This window comes from Lycorma delicatula, chromosome 10, assembly GCF_047948215.1.
Source record: "Lycorma delicatula isolate Av1 chromosome 10, ASM4794821v1, whole genome shotgun sequence".
NCBI classification, from domain to species: domain Eukaryota; kingdom Metazoa; phylum Arthropoda; class Insecta; order Hemiptera; family Fulgoridae; genus Lycorma; species Lycorma delicatula.
Genome location: NC_134464.1, coordinates 111,552,022 through 111,568,722, shown reverse-complemented (window position 1 = coordinate 111,568,722; position 16,701 = coordinate 111,552,022). Strand labels below are relative to the sequence as shown.

Sequence of the window (16,701 nt, the reverse complement as noted above, 5' to 3'; positions counted from 1 at the left end):
TTTACTTTTTTGTCACACTCTTTTTTTTTAAAAAAACTTACCACAGTCTCATTAATGTAATTATTTCTTATTATTTATTTAAACTTAATGTAAGCTGTTAAAATGTATTTGTCTGTATATAAGCTAACATGAGTTGTTATATTCATGTGGTTTTTTATATCCTTTGCTTGTTTTTGATGCGTGATTATGGTCTTGATCTTTGTCTCATTTTTTGAAATATTATTTGGAAGTTGTTTATAAATATTAGTTTTAAGCCAATAAGTTTATTGAAAATAAAAATTTTAGGGGTCAGTGCTAGTAACCATCATTAATGTTTGTTGTTCAAGCACCAGCCGTTTCATGCAACTTCTACACCCTCAGTGTTTGTTACTCAGGTGTTTTGTTGGTAGACATTATGTTTTTTTTTGTGTGGGGACTTTTAAGAAGTAACTGTGTTATTTATTTATTCATTTCCACATCCATTGTGATTGTGGAGGAGTACTTTCTTAATTTTCTAAGGTTCAGATTTTGAATCTTGGCCAGGCTAGCATTTTTTCATATGCTACAAATCATCCATTAATATGTTACAAAAAAAAAATTAAATATTTGGGGGATATGCCTGTTATTGGAGAGATTATTATGTATCATATTGTTATTTTTGTCTATTATTATGTTTGCAATATACAGTTCCATTTTAAAATATAAAAGAACAGTAGTTTACTAAAAGATTTATATCAGAAGCAACATCTTTTAAGAAAAAGTACTACATAAAAAAAAAATTTGCCCAATTTTTGGTCTGAGAAATATTTAGTAATATTATAAAGTGGTCAGAAGAATAAAGTAGTAAATTATAAATTACTGAAGTAATATTTTATTAGCTCAGAAAATTGCAAGAGACCTAGAACAGATCGTGATTATAGTGAGCAAAAAAAGGTTGTTCCTATTATAAAAAGTCATTTTCTGAAAAACGATTCAATTTAATTCAGATTAAAAAAAAAATTACTGTAATCATACTTTGCTGACTATAGATTAATGGTTTTTTAAATTGTATTGTTTTTTGTTTTTATTCTGAGTCAAAAAAATAAAACCAGGGATTAATAAAAACTGCTACATTTAATCGTGCTAGTCCAGTATTTATATGATTAAAAATATATGTATTTAATGTTAGTAAGCATTTTGATTAATAATGATTTAATACATCTGTACACATACAGTTAATGTTTTTTTTTCTTAGAAATGTGAAAATTTCATTTTCAGAAGTTTTTTCAATGACATTTTTGTTAAATAAATATCACATTAAAAAAGTATGTATAGTAAGTTGATTAGAAAAGCAAAAAGTGGATTGTATTTATATTTTGATTGTATAAATATCTTTTTTCTTTTCTTTTTTTCCCTCCCCCTTTCTAAGATTGCTCATGGAGAGCATCGTATAAATATCTGAGGCACTAATGAACAAATGAATTAATAATGTCATTGCTGAATTATGGTATATCATGTACTCTTATAATAGAGAATTTGTGGTATATATCAAATAGAATTTTTATGAAGGGAATAAAAAATCCCAGTGTAGATTAAAAGAAATTAAAACAAAAATGTATTCAAATTTTAAAAACTTATTTTTTCGTGGGCAGCCATCAACTATAAGACTGATATTTTTGGGACAAGATATCCAGTATGTTCTCTATTACATACATAGTTCATTACGATTAACAATTGGTTTAATGGTTTTAGTATTTCATGGGTTCTTTAAGAATAAATAAAACATTATTTTTTCTCAATGTACTGATTGATGAATAAATAACACCTAAATTACTATAGTATGTCTGTTTGTAGTGTGCTATATAATCTGCAGTTTTAGAAAATCCTTGACTTTTCTGTACATCAGATGAAATTGTCACAAGATCTTGTAATTCTTTTGTGTATTGATAAAATATATATTATTTATTTCAAAAGCATAAACAAAACTCAGCTCAACCCACCAAAGACAGATTCAATAAGAGCCCTTATCTTACTTTATTATTTCTCTTTTTTACATATCAAGAGCGCTTTCGAGGAAATTCCTTATCAGTTGATAAAATTAAAAATAATTACACATTAAAACATTGAAAAGATTAAAAAATTTGTATTTATGTTACTGAACATGTTTATATTACTGAATAATCTTTTCAGTGTTTTAATGTGTAATTATTTTTAATTTTATCAACTGATGATGAGTTTCTTCAAAAGTGCTCTTGATATGTAAAAAAGAAAAGTAATAAAATAAGGTAAGAGCTCTTATTGATTCTATAGGTTGAGCTGAGTTTTGTTTATGCTTTTCGACTAATTAGTATAAAGGAAGATATGAACAAAAAAATAATTTATTTTACTAAATTAATTATTTATTCCATACAAATTTTTAACCGATGAAAAATCTTTCTCTTCTCTTTCCCTTTACGTTTTCTTCAGTTTGGTCCTGTTCTCTGTTGAGTTTAATTATAGACCAACTTTATGTTCTAAATATTGTAGTATGACATCTGGTTTTTCAGATTAATGCTACCAGGTGTACAAAAAAAAATATCCGAGTTTTAATTTTGTATAGAATTTCTTAGATGACGTGGTTGTTAATTGAAGGGTATAATCAAAGAGGAAAAAGGACAGTTTTAGTTGTGTACGTGGCTGAAAATGGATTCACTATCTTCTACTTGACAGCAAAACTAACAAAGATGACCTTCTCTATTTTGTAGTTTGCTAAACGTATATTGGTAGTCACAGTTTTGACGTGTGTTCCATAGAAAGGTTAATTGTGATCCTGTGAGTAACATTACTATTGGTCAAAGACATAGTCTTTTTGAGACCAGATGTCTGTGTAAGGATGACCAATGGTGTCGGATGAAAATGCTGAATGTATCGTGGAATCTTTCCTGCTTAGCCCTAAAAAATCTGTTAGGAAGACCAGCTGTGAGTTAGTGATGACAGTATGGAACTTTTTAAGGAAATTCTTACACATGCATCCACACCATTAAGAGCTGTTATAGGCTTTATGAAGCATGCCGTCTTTGTGATCAAAATGTTGCAACTTGAAGACTTCCTGGTTTTATTGTTTGGTTATGAGTCAGCCTTAGTGGAGAAGTTAACACATACTGTTTGTGGGGGAACAGAAAATCCCCATGAACTCTTACAATACAAAAGGGGCCACCAAGATTAAATATTTTCTGTGTAATATCCTGAAGATAAGTTTTTCAAACTGTTCTTTCTTTCTGAAGCAAGTGTAACAGGAGTTGCTTGTTTTGATATGCTGTGTACATGGCTTTTTCCTCAACTGCAAGATTAACCAGATGATTTTATTTGGCAACAAGATGGTGAGCCTCCTTAGCAGCATAACTCTATACTGAATGGGTTGAATGATGTTTTCTCTGATCGTTGGGTTGATCAGCATGGACTCGATGACAGAGCTCATTTCCCTCCCAAGGTCATCCAATTTGAGCCCTTGTGATTATTCACTTGGGGATTTTATAATCATGTGTGTGCCTCCGCTTTGTACTGATCTACCCAATTTGAGATAGGATTGAAGCAGCTGTTGCTTTCATTAATCTACACATGCTGGTTAAAGTATGGGATGAATTCTATTAGATGTTTGTGTCACTTGACAAAAGGTGCTCAGATTGAACAAAACAATTGTAGGGAAAAATTGTAAGAGTTACTCTTTCATTTAATTTTTTACTCATTACTATATGTCTTAAGTTAACAGGTATTAAATAGCTTTAAAACCTTGATATTCTTTTCTTGTACACCCTTTACTAATATTGTAATTTACTGATTTTGGGATCAGTATTTTGCAGTATTCAGTAGATTATTTCTTTTTATTAATTAGAATTTTTTTTGAAGAATTTGATGAATCAGCTTGAACCAAAAGGATAAAAAAGATGAAACTCATGCTTATAATAGCGGCTTAAAATTGCCTCTTGTTTTTTGGTAGTAGATTTATAATAAAACCAATTTGTACTAAAATTTTATTTTTGCTATGAACTAAAAATTTATGAATTTAAACTTTCTGAATTATAAACTTTAGTGTTATTATTTTCTATTAACTGTAAAAACCTCACTCATGTACAAAATCAGAGCTAAGAATTTAAAACAATTCTAAAAGAAAAGATCTAGTATTAATAACATGATCTTATGAAGATTGTAGATTAATGAAATAAAATTAGTATCTGTTACTTTATTTTTTTGTAATTTTAATATTTTTGTACAAATTTTGTGCTATTAACTATTCATCCTACATGGAATGAACTAATTAGTCGCTTCATACATACAGTACTTTCTCAGTTATTTTAGGTCTTCCAAACTAATTCTATTCCCAAACTATTTCTTGGCTTTTCAATAGATGTTTCAACTAATTTTTCCAGATTCTTAATTCATCCTTCATTTTCTCATTCTATATCATGTCTCTTTCATGTATAACTTTTCACTGAATCTAGATACCTTACTTCAGCTGCTTGTAAGTGACAGCAATATCTTACTTTTACAGGTCAAAATACAGCATAGCCAGTATCATATAAAACCTAATCCTTTTCTCATTTGCCTGGCGTCATTCATATTGTTTTACAAAAATATTTATTCACATTCTCAAAAAACCATTTACCAATTACTGCCATCCTTCTCTTTTTTATGAAAAGGATTTTTGTAGCATGTGAAAAATGCCAAACCTGACCAGGATTTGAACCCAGAATCTTCTTCAATGAAAAACAAATACTGTTGCTTTGCTATAGAGGTCAGCATTCATTTGTAGCATCTGGTTTTGACTATTTTAGATTGAAGTAGCTGTTTCCCTTTAAAATTTATCAGATTGGACTTTTTGTCCATTGCTGAAAATTGTATCAAAGTTCTTCATATTAAGGATAAAGCTCGGGTTTACTCATATTATAATCAATTAACCGTAGTACTTGTAAATAGATGTTTATTTACCACATTTAACCATCCTGATTGGGCTAATTAATCCTGTTGTGCAGATCAAGGTACTATATCATCAGGTAATTTTCTGCAGTTACTTTAGTAGAAGTGTAGGTTACCCTCATTTCAACATTTTGTTTTAAAGTAGCGAATGCAAAACATTAGTAAACACACTTATCCATTCTGTGTATACTTAACACTATTTCCTGTCATCTTTATGAAGTCTGCTTTATGACATCATGTAGCATTGTTTTAGGATTATTTATTATCTACAACTAGTATATGATAACTAGATAAATTTTTACAATCATGATTGCCTACATGTTCCTAAATGTATTCTACGTTTATTTTTAAAAAATGATGATATTGCAATAATCCTAATTGTACTGTGTGTGTGTGTGTGTGTGTGTGTGTGTGTGTGTGTGTGTTTTGATTGTATTACTTCATATAATGAATGTCTTCAGATTCATATAACTACAAACCAAAGATTATTTGACTTTTTTAAGTATAAAATCAAAACCTGCTCTTTAAATTAGAAGTTTTAAAATTTATTGTATTTTAATATAAAAAACATTGTGGGGCAATTGTTAAATCTGTTGCTAAATTTCTTTTCCATACACAGTTAGGATTAGCTCCTAAATGTACTGCAAGTACGAGTGATTTTGTGGTAGTTTTTGAAGTTCTGTTGCTGCTAATAAACTCTTTTGAATAAAACCCAAAACTACTTTTGATATTGATTGTCCCATCCTTTGTTTACATATCTGTGAGTTCATGAAATTATTTTTTTTAATGATTGTAGAAGAATTTTTGTTAACAAAATAAAAAGGGCTGACTTGTGACTGGTATATTCCTCATAAGAAATGAAATCACAAAGTAAATCCTGTAAGTGATATATTTAATATTTAAACTTAAGTACATACCATTTCAAAATTAACTTTGGCATTAAATCATATTTTCTTTGAAAATTAAATAACAAAGCTTATTGAAAAATATTTTAAGATTAGCTCACAGTTATTGCAATGCTTTAACTTCAAAAATCCTTTTGTTGTTGAACTTTCTTGGAAGATTGATCAGCAAAAGTACTTCTTGAATTAAATAAAGATAACAGAATACAGATAACAACTGTGTCAAAGACCATTTCAATCTCTTCTCTCTCCTTTCCATCACATTTATCATGTATTCACTCTCTTTCGTCTGTAATTCTTCTAGGAAAGAGTTCTCCATCTATTCACAACGTGATATCCCGTTTTAAAATTAACAATGTCTTGATGAATTCTACTTCTTAGTAAAGAAGTGTCCGGGTCACTCATTTGTTTGTCAAAAATTACAAATGAATAAATGCAGGCAAACAAAATAATTTCATACATAACATCATCATTGGACAGGTCCCAAAATTTAAGGTTTATGCTGCCAATTGAAAATATGATATAATACACATGAATGCATCAACATATTCTGCTTGCAGTTCTGATTGATTATTTCTACTTAAATAAACTTTCGCAGTTGACTGGATGTATAACTACTTATTTGTAAATATAATTTGGTTGTGGGGGGGAGTAAAATAATTGCATGGAGTGGAGGAATATGTTTTCTCTTGCTGAAGAACTTCAATTATTTAACAGTACCATTATGACCTAGCATCTAGTGTTCATAAGTTCATTAGAGTAAACTTGAAGAGAGTGCAAAATGGTCTGCTGTGGTTTTAACTGTAGATATTCAATTAATATGACAAATTTTATTATTACTGCTTTTATATAATTTCAGAGTGAATATTTGTCATGAAAGGAAAATTGTTTATTTGAACAGTTGTATTTTACAAACTACTTGATGGAAAAATTGAATTTAATACACTATTAAACCCTATTCTTAATTTTATGAGAGGTAATTTATTTAAAGAAATTCTGTAGGAATTATGAGAACAATTATACCTAAAAGTACCCTGCTATTTTTTTTTCTGTTTTCCTATTACTTTACATTGTAAGGAAGTTATTTAAAAAAGTATTTTTAAGAATGTATTTATAATTATTTTCAATATTGTTAGCTATTAAAAATTACCGTTCTGGCTCTCATAACAAAGCAGGAAAGTAGTTCTCATTGATTTATTTATTTTGACAATATTAGGAGTACATGTATAGTTCATTATTTTAGCAACAATGAGATGGAAATGGGATTGTGAAGGAAAGAAGAATTTTTATTAAAACTGCTAATGATCTGTTAAAAAGTGTAATTACTTTATGTAATCGTGGAATGCAGTACAGATCTTATTTTTATATAAATCTGTTTTACTATGGGACACTATGTAATGATTGTGTTCTTTGCTTGCAAATGGCTGAGACTAATAAGAAAATTTTCTATCCTTTACTACCCTTTATCTATTCTGTTGTTAATTGAAATTGTGATGCTAAATATGCACCATAATCCATAATAGTGTTATTAAAAATACATAAAGCAATGTTTCTTTCCTAAGTTAAAAGAGGAATTTTAAAAAAAAGGTCTGCCATATTGAAACCAACCGTTAAAAAAATTGTAAAAAATACTTGAACAACAGATATTTCTTAAAATATGATTTGAAATACTTCACAATATTTTTTTGTCTCTTTTGTTTTCAGACGTCCACAGTAAATTACTCTTCACCTAAATGATTTAATGAGTAACAAAGGTAGCAGCAGTTTATAAACCTTTACCTAACTTTATAACTAGGAAACTAGTATAAAGTCTGAAGAGGAAATGCATTCATTTATTTGTAATACTAAAATTTTATATATAACACCATAAAAAAGTTTTAAAAACTACATTTGTTTAATTACTTGAGTCGCTTAAATTAATTTTGCTTTACGTCATTATTCCATTCACTCTTAACTTTATTTCACCTTTCTAGAGAAGGAAATTAACTTGGTTTTAGCTAATACCAGAGTAATTTTACCTAATTAAGTAATAATTTAATAGAAATAACCAAATTTACAGAGTTGAATTATAAACTTCTCATAAAAGTTCCAGTAATATAAAGGCAAATCCCTTCTTTCATAAAGAGCTTAAAAATTAAGTTTGGCAAGGATTTACATCCTTAACTGGATAAAACTGCAGAGTGGTTTCACTGCTCATCTGTAGTAATAGTCACCTTTCATTTACCCATTCTCTACAAAAAAAATAAAAACAAATTTGCAACATTTGTTTTTTTTTTTTCATGCTGTCTTTTCATTGATGAAATCTTATTTATTTGAATGATATTTCATTCAATTATATATAACTACAGATAAATGTACTTTTGTATTCAGTTACATTCAGATTTTGTAATGTTAAAGATGTTTGATGTGGCTATTTATGATTACAGTTTGGAAAAATGATATGCATGCCATAATATGGTAATGCTTGATAATTGTATACTAATAGCTGAACTCAATAAAACCAGAAATGGATGAATATGTTCTCTTTACATAGAAAATTTGAAGTTTAGTCATATGAAAATAAGGGCTTGCATTCTTCCAGCCACATTATTATTTCTTAATTCTTGAAAAGCTTATAGTGAATATCCATTTTAGCAAAAATAAAACTTAATACAGTTTGACCATCATCAATGGGAATTTTGTAAATTTAAAACGCATTTTTGAATGAATGTGGAAATATAACTGCTTCTTGAATGCAGAACTGTTACATTTGTGTTCCTGTGAAGTATAACAATTTATTTGAACAAATATTGGCAGTTATTTAATTGGGTTCTTGAATATCCATTCCATGTTTAAGCCTAGGTTATTGATTGTGTGACATGTAATTTCAGGTTTCTTTATTAATGTAGATAAATCATTTTACTTTTTATCTAAAATTATTCTATAAATTTTTCTTGAAATGCAGGCAACAGCAACTATGAAAGAATTTCATATAATAATTATAGAAATTGGGCAAAGTTATAAAACTATCCATTTAATTCACTGGTTTTTTTTATAATCTCTCATTATAATTCTCTGGTGTGATTATTGTTATTATTAGTGTGATTTAGTAAGTTAGCAAAAGGAACTGTTAAAAAAATCCTTTATTTTGTTATCAGTAGTAATTATTTATTAAATTAATAATTTGAACTCCATTGAATATGAATTTGTTAGTAAATCACTAGCTGGCCAATTGCTGCGCTAGCTATTCATAATAGTGTCCAATCCTGCTACTGGGTTGGATTTATGGCAATAGTCAATGTCAATTTATGACATCTGTTTCTTAAAAAGTTCATCTTCATGTCTTGTGATTAAAAACTTCTTTTGTTTTTAGTTGAATATTAACAACAAAAAAGTAAATGGACTACATATTTTATGAAATTAAATCCTATTTGACTGGTACACTAGGATTAGGGCTAGAAAGGTCAACATGTCGTTTGGGACTTGGTGTACAAGAGCCTAATAACTTTTTACCACGTTTACGTTTTAAAACAAGTTTATCATGTACTCTCTTCATTTCAAGGATTTCCTTCATTTCTTCTTTATCTTCTTCCTGTAACAAAAGAATGAAAAGATAAAAGAAAGCATATATTAAAAATCTAGAGGAGATTGTTTATTTTTCGTATACATGTATCTAAACAATATTTTCAGATAATTACTTTTACCATGAATTTATATACTTTTACTGTATACATAAAATACGTGTAGATGTCAAACAATGGTGAAAAGTTGGTATTCATAAATGCATTTTAACAATTCATATTGGTGATATTCTGTATAAATGCTCATCTAATTTAGGGGAGGGTTTCTTCATGGGAAGCCAAGCAAAAACCCAATTTCACTTTATTGATCCTCTAAAAATTTGTCAATTTAAACAAAATTACTAAAACTTTTTGTATTAACTTAGCAGTTATTGAATATTGGAATAGGTTTTCTATTCATATTCGATATCCAAAGCAAATCCTGGGATTTAAATTGCAGTAGAGTATTTTTTATGATAAATCTCTAAGAAATTATGAGAGATAAAAACTTATCAAAATGGAAAGGATCCGTGTTATAGTTTTGCTCTTATAAGGTTTTTAAACAAGGAAAAACAAAAATAGATAATTTGAAAAACTGTTGCTTTGAAAAATTCAAGTCATTATTCTAAATCTAGCAATACTGATATCATCCAGTTGGTATAAATTTTTATAGTTATATCGTGATTTAAAATTTTTTTATTAAGTGACAACCTTCATGCACAAAATAGTATGTTAATAAAAAATGTTCACTTATTCTTGAAAAATAACAATATCCACCTCTATCAAGCCAATTAACTTCTAGTCATGTAATCAACATAAGAAAGGGCCTGTTACACTTTTTATCCTGTTTTTAATGAAGTACTGAATCATTTAAAAGATCTTTCCACAATTTTATTTAAAATGAAGTATAGAAACATTACTCTCATTGAATTCAAAATATAAAACTTTTCTTTATCTGTATTTACTATTTATTTAAATGTCTGTTCAAATAATTTTGATTAATCTGAATTGTGGTTTATTTTGTACTTATTTAATATCTTCACGTATTTGTATTTGCTTTAATATTATTTCATATCTTTTTATTTTAAATAATCAATATGGATTATTCCATATTTTAATTAATCAATATGATTAATTTTAATCAAATACATTTATATTTTGTAATAATTTGGGTATTTCATGATACTGTTCTGACCAAAGTTTTATCATACTTCCCTTTAATTCGGCCAGTAAATGCTGTGGCAATTGCTTTTTTTATTAATGGAACAGCAAACTTAACCATTCCTGATGTGATTTCTATTATATATACAGTTAACTTATTTTAATAAGATATTTATTTATAGACCCAAATCAAACTTCCTTTGATGATAATTTGAAGTAATATACCTATTCAAATATTACATATTGGTAAACGTAGAGTTTAACTTAAGGTTTGACTCAGACATAGCTGATCACATCAGCTCAATCAGCAAACTAAATCAATGTCTCATCTTAAATGGTATTAAGGTAAAATAAAAATTCATTTAAATTCAAGGGTCCAAATAATTTCTATAATTATTATTATATTGTAATATAAATAGTATTTATTAGTTATATTAAAACAACGATTAATGATTTGAAATCCCACTTATCAACACCTGAATGAATGTATAAAGATCTTACAGTTAAATTTTAGAATTTAATTAGCAAAATTGTTTATTAAAAATTTGTGATTAATAACTATTCCTCTATATTGCTTAAGATTACTGTAGGAAGAATATTAATCTAAGCCACTTGAAGGCAATTTAGATCAGCAAAGGTGCCCAAATATTTTGCTATATAAAGCCCCTCATCATTTTTTATAAATATATTTTTTTCCATAGACTAAACTATTGTAATCAGCATTATTGCATGAATTTCAGCATTGTTTTAATCACATTTTGAAGAGTGAAGAGGTGGATTTTTTTTATATACTATGTTAATATTAACCTTGGAGTACATTCAACATGTGGGGTATAGTGGATCTATATTTTCAATATATCAGTGATGTCTGGTGTCCTTGAAAACAAGTTTACAGTGTTATTATTGGAGCTAGATTATTTTTTATGTTGGCTAAAGTTTTTGTATTAAATTTTTATGAGATAATGCCACTTAAGTGATATATTTTAATCTTATTTATTTAACTTTGTTTTGATAGTGAATTTGATAGATTCAATGCAAAATGACCAATATCTACATCTTGTAGATGTTATTCATATTGATATTAAAGAAATCAAGCAGATCATCACTAAATGTAATTTTTTTAATACTTTTTACAATCTGAAAATTGTCATTTTATTATATTTTAAATTAATAATAAACCTGGACTGCAAGGTTGTAGTAAGTTCAATAAGGTTGTAGTAACTTGTACCTTTCTTGAATGAATTGAACATTTTTTTATACAAAAAAAGACATTTAAAACAATGAAAATGAAAAAATAATCTTTTCCTCAGAATTACACATTTGATAGGAATAAAAACGTACAGTTTGGTTAAGCCTGAGAACCAGTGCACGTCTACCATCTGACATTGGTTGAGAGTATGACATCAACTTTTTAAGTCTTTCAGATGGACTAACACCTCTTTCTACAACAAGGACTATGCGGGCCCACTGAAACAAATAAATGAAAATTGAATTAACTTTTTTTTCTTCTTTTTAATATAGAATAAAATCTTTTCATTAAATATGTTTACATGAATGAAGAAAAACTGTAATGAATAGTAAGTATAAAAGCAGGTGTTGTGTGAATTAATGGTTGATATGAAAAGTAACCAGAAGATAATTGTATGGAAATCCAGTTCACATGTTGCAGCTTTACATGCACCTAGCAACAGCCCCTCATTGTTTCTTCATTCATATGTATACTATAATTATAGAGTGAAAACAACATGTTGTCTTTATTAATTGTCTGTATAATCTAACCTAGAATAAATCTTTAGAGTGTAACATGTATTTGTTAAACTACTAAAAAGGGTATTCTAATAGCATGTTGATATTTTTTATGCTTCCTTACTATATATTTATCCACAACAAATTTTCCTTGTAAGACATTATATCAGTCAAACCTACAAAGGTCTATGTTTAATAAACTTCTGACTCGTTCATATATAAATTTACATATACAAATTTGTATACTCAAATTGTTCGTGCTTCTTGTTCATATTCGATTGAAAATGCTTTTTGTTTAAAGTGGTATGAAAATCTCCAAAAAACAAAAAGTGATCAATGTATTATGATAAATTATAACTATCAAAATTTTTAGGTTTAATTAGTTTTCACCTTGAAAAATACAAAAAATATATAAATAAAAATCATAAAATATTATAAATAATGAATTTAGTAGACTAATGCAATTTTTTTTTAATTTTGGCATGATAATGGAAAGAGAAAGGATATTTCGGGAAGAAGGCTGACAATTTTATTATAAACTTAATCTACACATAATGGTTACAATGAAAGTTTGAACCCTGAAGTTAATGATCTAAATCTTACCTTTATTTTAATTACCTTGACTTCTAGCATACATAATATGTTTTTTTTTTTTGTCTTCAGTCACTTGACTGGTTTGATGCAGCTCTCCAAGATTCCCTATCTAGTGCTAGTCGTTTCATTTCAGTATACCCTCTACATCCTACATCCCTAACAATTTGTTTTACATATTCCAAACGTGGCCTGCCTACACAATTTTTCCCTTCTACCTGTCCTTCCAAAATTAAAGGGACTATTCCAGGATGCCTTAGTATGTGGCCTATAAGTCTGTCTCTTCTTTTAACTATATTTTTCCAAATGCTTCTTTCTTCATCTATTTGCCGCAATACCTCCTCATTTGTCACTTTATCCACCCATCTGATTTTTAACATTCTCCTATAGCACCACATTTCGAAAGCTTCTAACCTTTTCTTCTCAGATACTCCAATTGTCCAAGTTTCACTTCCATATAAAGCGACACTCCAAACATACACTTTCAAAAATCTTTTCCTAACATTTAAATTAATTTTTGATGTAAACAACTTATATTTCTTACTGAAGGCTCGTTTAGCTTGTGCTATTCGGCATTTTATATCGCTCCTGCTTCGTCCATCTTTAGTAATTCTACTTCCCAAATAACAAAATTCTTCTACCTCCATAATCTTTTCTCCTCCTATTTTCACATTCAGTGGTCCATCTTTGTTATTTCTACTACATTTCATTACTTTTGTTTTGTTCTTGTTTATTTTCATGCGATAGTTCTTGCGTAGGACTTCATCTATGCCGTTCATTGTTTCTTCTAAATCCTTTTTATTCTCGGCTAGAATTACTATATCATCAGCAAATCGTAGCATCTTTATCTTTTCACCTTGTACTGTTACTCCGAATCTAAATTGTTCTTTAACATCATTAACTGCTAGTTCCATGTAAAGATTAAAAAGTAACGGAGATAGAGAACATCCTTGTCGGACTCCCTTTCTTATTATGGCTTCTTTCTTATGTTCTTCAATTGCTACTGTTGCTGTTTGGTTCCTGTACATGTTAGCAATTGTTCTTCTATCTCTGTATTTGAACCCTAATTTTTTTATAATGCTGAACATTTTATTCCAGTCTACGTTATCGAATGCCTTTTCTAGGTCTATAAACGCCAAGTATGTTGGTTTGTTTTTCTTTAATCTTCCTTCTACTATTAATCTGAGGCCTAAAATTGCTTCCCTTGTCCCTATACTTTTCCTGAAACCAAATTGGTCTTCTCCTAACACTTCCTCCACTCTCCTCTCAATTCTTCTGTATAGAATTCTAGTTAAGATTTTTGATGCATGACTAGTTAAACTAATTGTTCTGTATTCTTCACATTTATCTGCCCCTGATTTCTTTGGTATCATTACCATAACACTTTTTTTGAAGTCTGACGGAAATTCCCCTTTTTCATAAATATTACACACCAGTTTGTATAATCTATCAATCGCCTCCTCCCCTGCACTGCGCAGTAATTCTACAGGTATTCCATCTATTCCAGGAGCCTTTCTGCCATTTAAATCTTTTAATGCTCTCTTAAATTCAGATCTCAGTATTGTTTCTCCCATTTCATCCTCCTCAACTTCCTCTTCTTCCTCTATAAAACCATTTTCTAATTCATTTCCTCCGTATAACTCTTCAATATATTCCACCCATCTATCGACTTTACCTTTCGTATTATATATAGGTGTACCATCTTTGTTTAACACATTATTAGATTTTAATTTATGTACCCCAAAATTTTCCTTAACTTTCCTGTATGCTCCGTCTATTTTACCAATGTTCATTTCTCTTTCCACTTCTGAACACTTTTCTTTAATCCACTCTTCTTTCGCCAGTTTGCACTTCCTGTTTATAGCATTTCTTAATTGCCGATAGTTCCTTTTACTTTCTTCATCACTAGCATTCTTATATTTTCTACGTTCATCCATCAGCTGCAATATATCGTCTGAAACCCAAGGTTTTCTACCAGTTCTCTTTATTCCGCCTAAGTTTGCTTCTGCTGATTTAAGAATTTCCTTTTTAACATTCTCCCATTCTTCTTCTACATTTTCTATCTTATCTTTTTTACTCAGACCTCTTGCGATGTCCTCCTCAAAAATCTTCTTTACCTCCTCTTCCTCAAGCTTCTCTAAATTCCACCGATTCATCTGACACCTTTTCTTCAGGTTTTTAAACCCCAATCTACATTTCATTATCACCAAATTATGGTCGCTATCAATGTCTGCTCCAGGGTAAGTTTTGCAGTCCACGAGTTGATTTCTAAATCTTTGCTTAACCATGATATAATCTATCTGATACCTTGCAGTATCGCCTGGCTTTTTCCAAGTGTATATCCTTCTATTATGATTTTTAAATTGGGTGTTGGCAATTACTAAATTATACTTCGTGCAAAATTCTATAAGTCGGTCCCCTCTTTCATTCCTTTTGCCCAGCCCGTATTCACCCACTATATTTCCTTCCTTGCCTTTTCCAATGCTTGCATTCCAATCTCCAACTATTATTAAATTTTCATCTCCTTTTACGTGTTTAATTGCTTCATCAATCTCTTCGTATACACATTCTACCTCATCATCATCATGGGCGCTTGTAGGCATATAGACGTTAACAATCGTTGTCGGTTTAGGTTTTGAATTTATCCTTATTACAATGACTCTATCGCTATGCGTCTTGAAATACTCCACTCTCCTCCCTATTTTCTTGTTCATCACGAAACCTACTCCTCCTGCCTGCCCATTATTTGACGCTGAGTTAATTACTCTAAAGTCACCCGACCAAAAGTCGCCTTCCTCTTCCCACCGAACCTCACTAATTCCTACTGTATCCACGTTTACCCTATCCATTTCCCTTTTTAAATTCTCTAGCCTACCAACCTTTTTTAAGCTTCTAACATTCCACGCTCCGACTCGTAGAATGTTATTTTTTACTTTTCTGGTGACCCCTTCCTTAGTAGTCCCCACCCGGAGATCCGAACGGGGGACTATTTTACCTCCGGAATATTTTACCAAGGAAGGCGCCTCCATTATTGCTTTTGAAAATGCAGAGCCACATTTTCTTGGAAAAAAAAAAAACAGCTGTAGTTTTCCATTGCTTTCAACTGCGCAGTGCTCAGAGGACTGAGTGATGTTGATATGGCCGTTTAAGTCATTGTGACTTACGCCCCCTAACAACTACTGAAAGAGCTGCTGCCCTCTTTCAGGAATCATTCCTTAGTCTGGCTCTCAACAGATACCTCTCCGATATGGTTGCACCTTCGGTCCAGCTGCTCTGTATCCCTGAGCACTCAAGCCCCCTCACCAACGGCAAGGTCTCATGATTCATAGAGGAGGACATAATATGTAGATTACATAAATCTATAATTGTTTTAAATAAAAAAATCTTAAATTGAATAAATGATTGTTTAAATACTTCATAATGTTTTAAGTGGTTCTTGTGGTAACCTTTTGTTACCGTTGTTGCAGTTCTCTCTCTGAAATCATTGATATTATTGGTGGTGATGGATTTTTGAGTTAGACATGTATTTAGAATGTGGTTGAAGAATGAATGAGTTGTCATATTGTAGTAGGTTTGTATACTGCATAATGTTCAAGTGCATTAAGATATCATCCTTTTTTGTTTAAGTATAACTTCAAGGTGGTTGTTAATGTTTTTGGATTTGTGGCTATTAGATGGTTTCCAAATGTTGACAAAGTTGCTATAGTGAGCTTTAAATACTGGTTATTTCTTTGAAACTATATCCTGGTTTGACAATGTGGAAAATTTTATGATTAGAGTAGTCAGTTTATATTTTCCTAGGGTGTTGTTTTTTTTTGTGATAGTATACTGCAAATATTGATTTGTTTTGC

General features: G+C 29.6%; 2 protein-coding genes across 2 annotated transcripts in view; one reads left to right on the top strand and one right to left on the bottom strand.

Annotated features, from left to right (window-relative positions):
* The window catches only part of LOC142331158 (uncharacterized), a 33,951-nt gene extending 26,269 nt beyond the window's left edge, over positions 1–7,682 (top strand). Inside the window, exon 7 of the mRNA XM_075376868.1 lies at positions 7,518–7,682. Within this exon, the coding sequence (XP_075232983.1) occupies positions 7,518–7,546 (29 nt within the window). The 3' untranslated portion in view covers positions 7,547–7,682. The remainder of the gene's footprint in view (positions 1–7,517) is intronic.
* A 1,343-nt stretch (positions 7,683–9,025) lies between these two features.
* Positions 9,026–16,701, bottom strand: part of nan (transient receptor potential cation channel subfamily V member nanchung) — a 54,217-nt gene continuing 46,541 nt past the window's right edge. Inside the window, exons 19-20 of the mRNA XM_075376876.1 lie at positions 11,855–11,980; positions 9,026–9,384 (exon numbers count right to left, since the gene is read on the bottom strand). Coding sequence (XP_075232991.1) covers positions 9,220–9,384; positions 11,855–11,980 — 291 coding nt within the window. The 3' untranslated portion in view covers positions 9,026–9,219. The remainder of the gene's footprint in view (positions 9,385–11,854; positions 11,981–16,701) is intronic.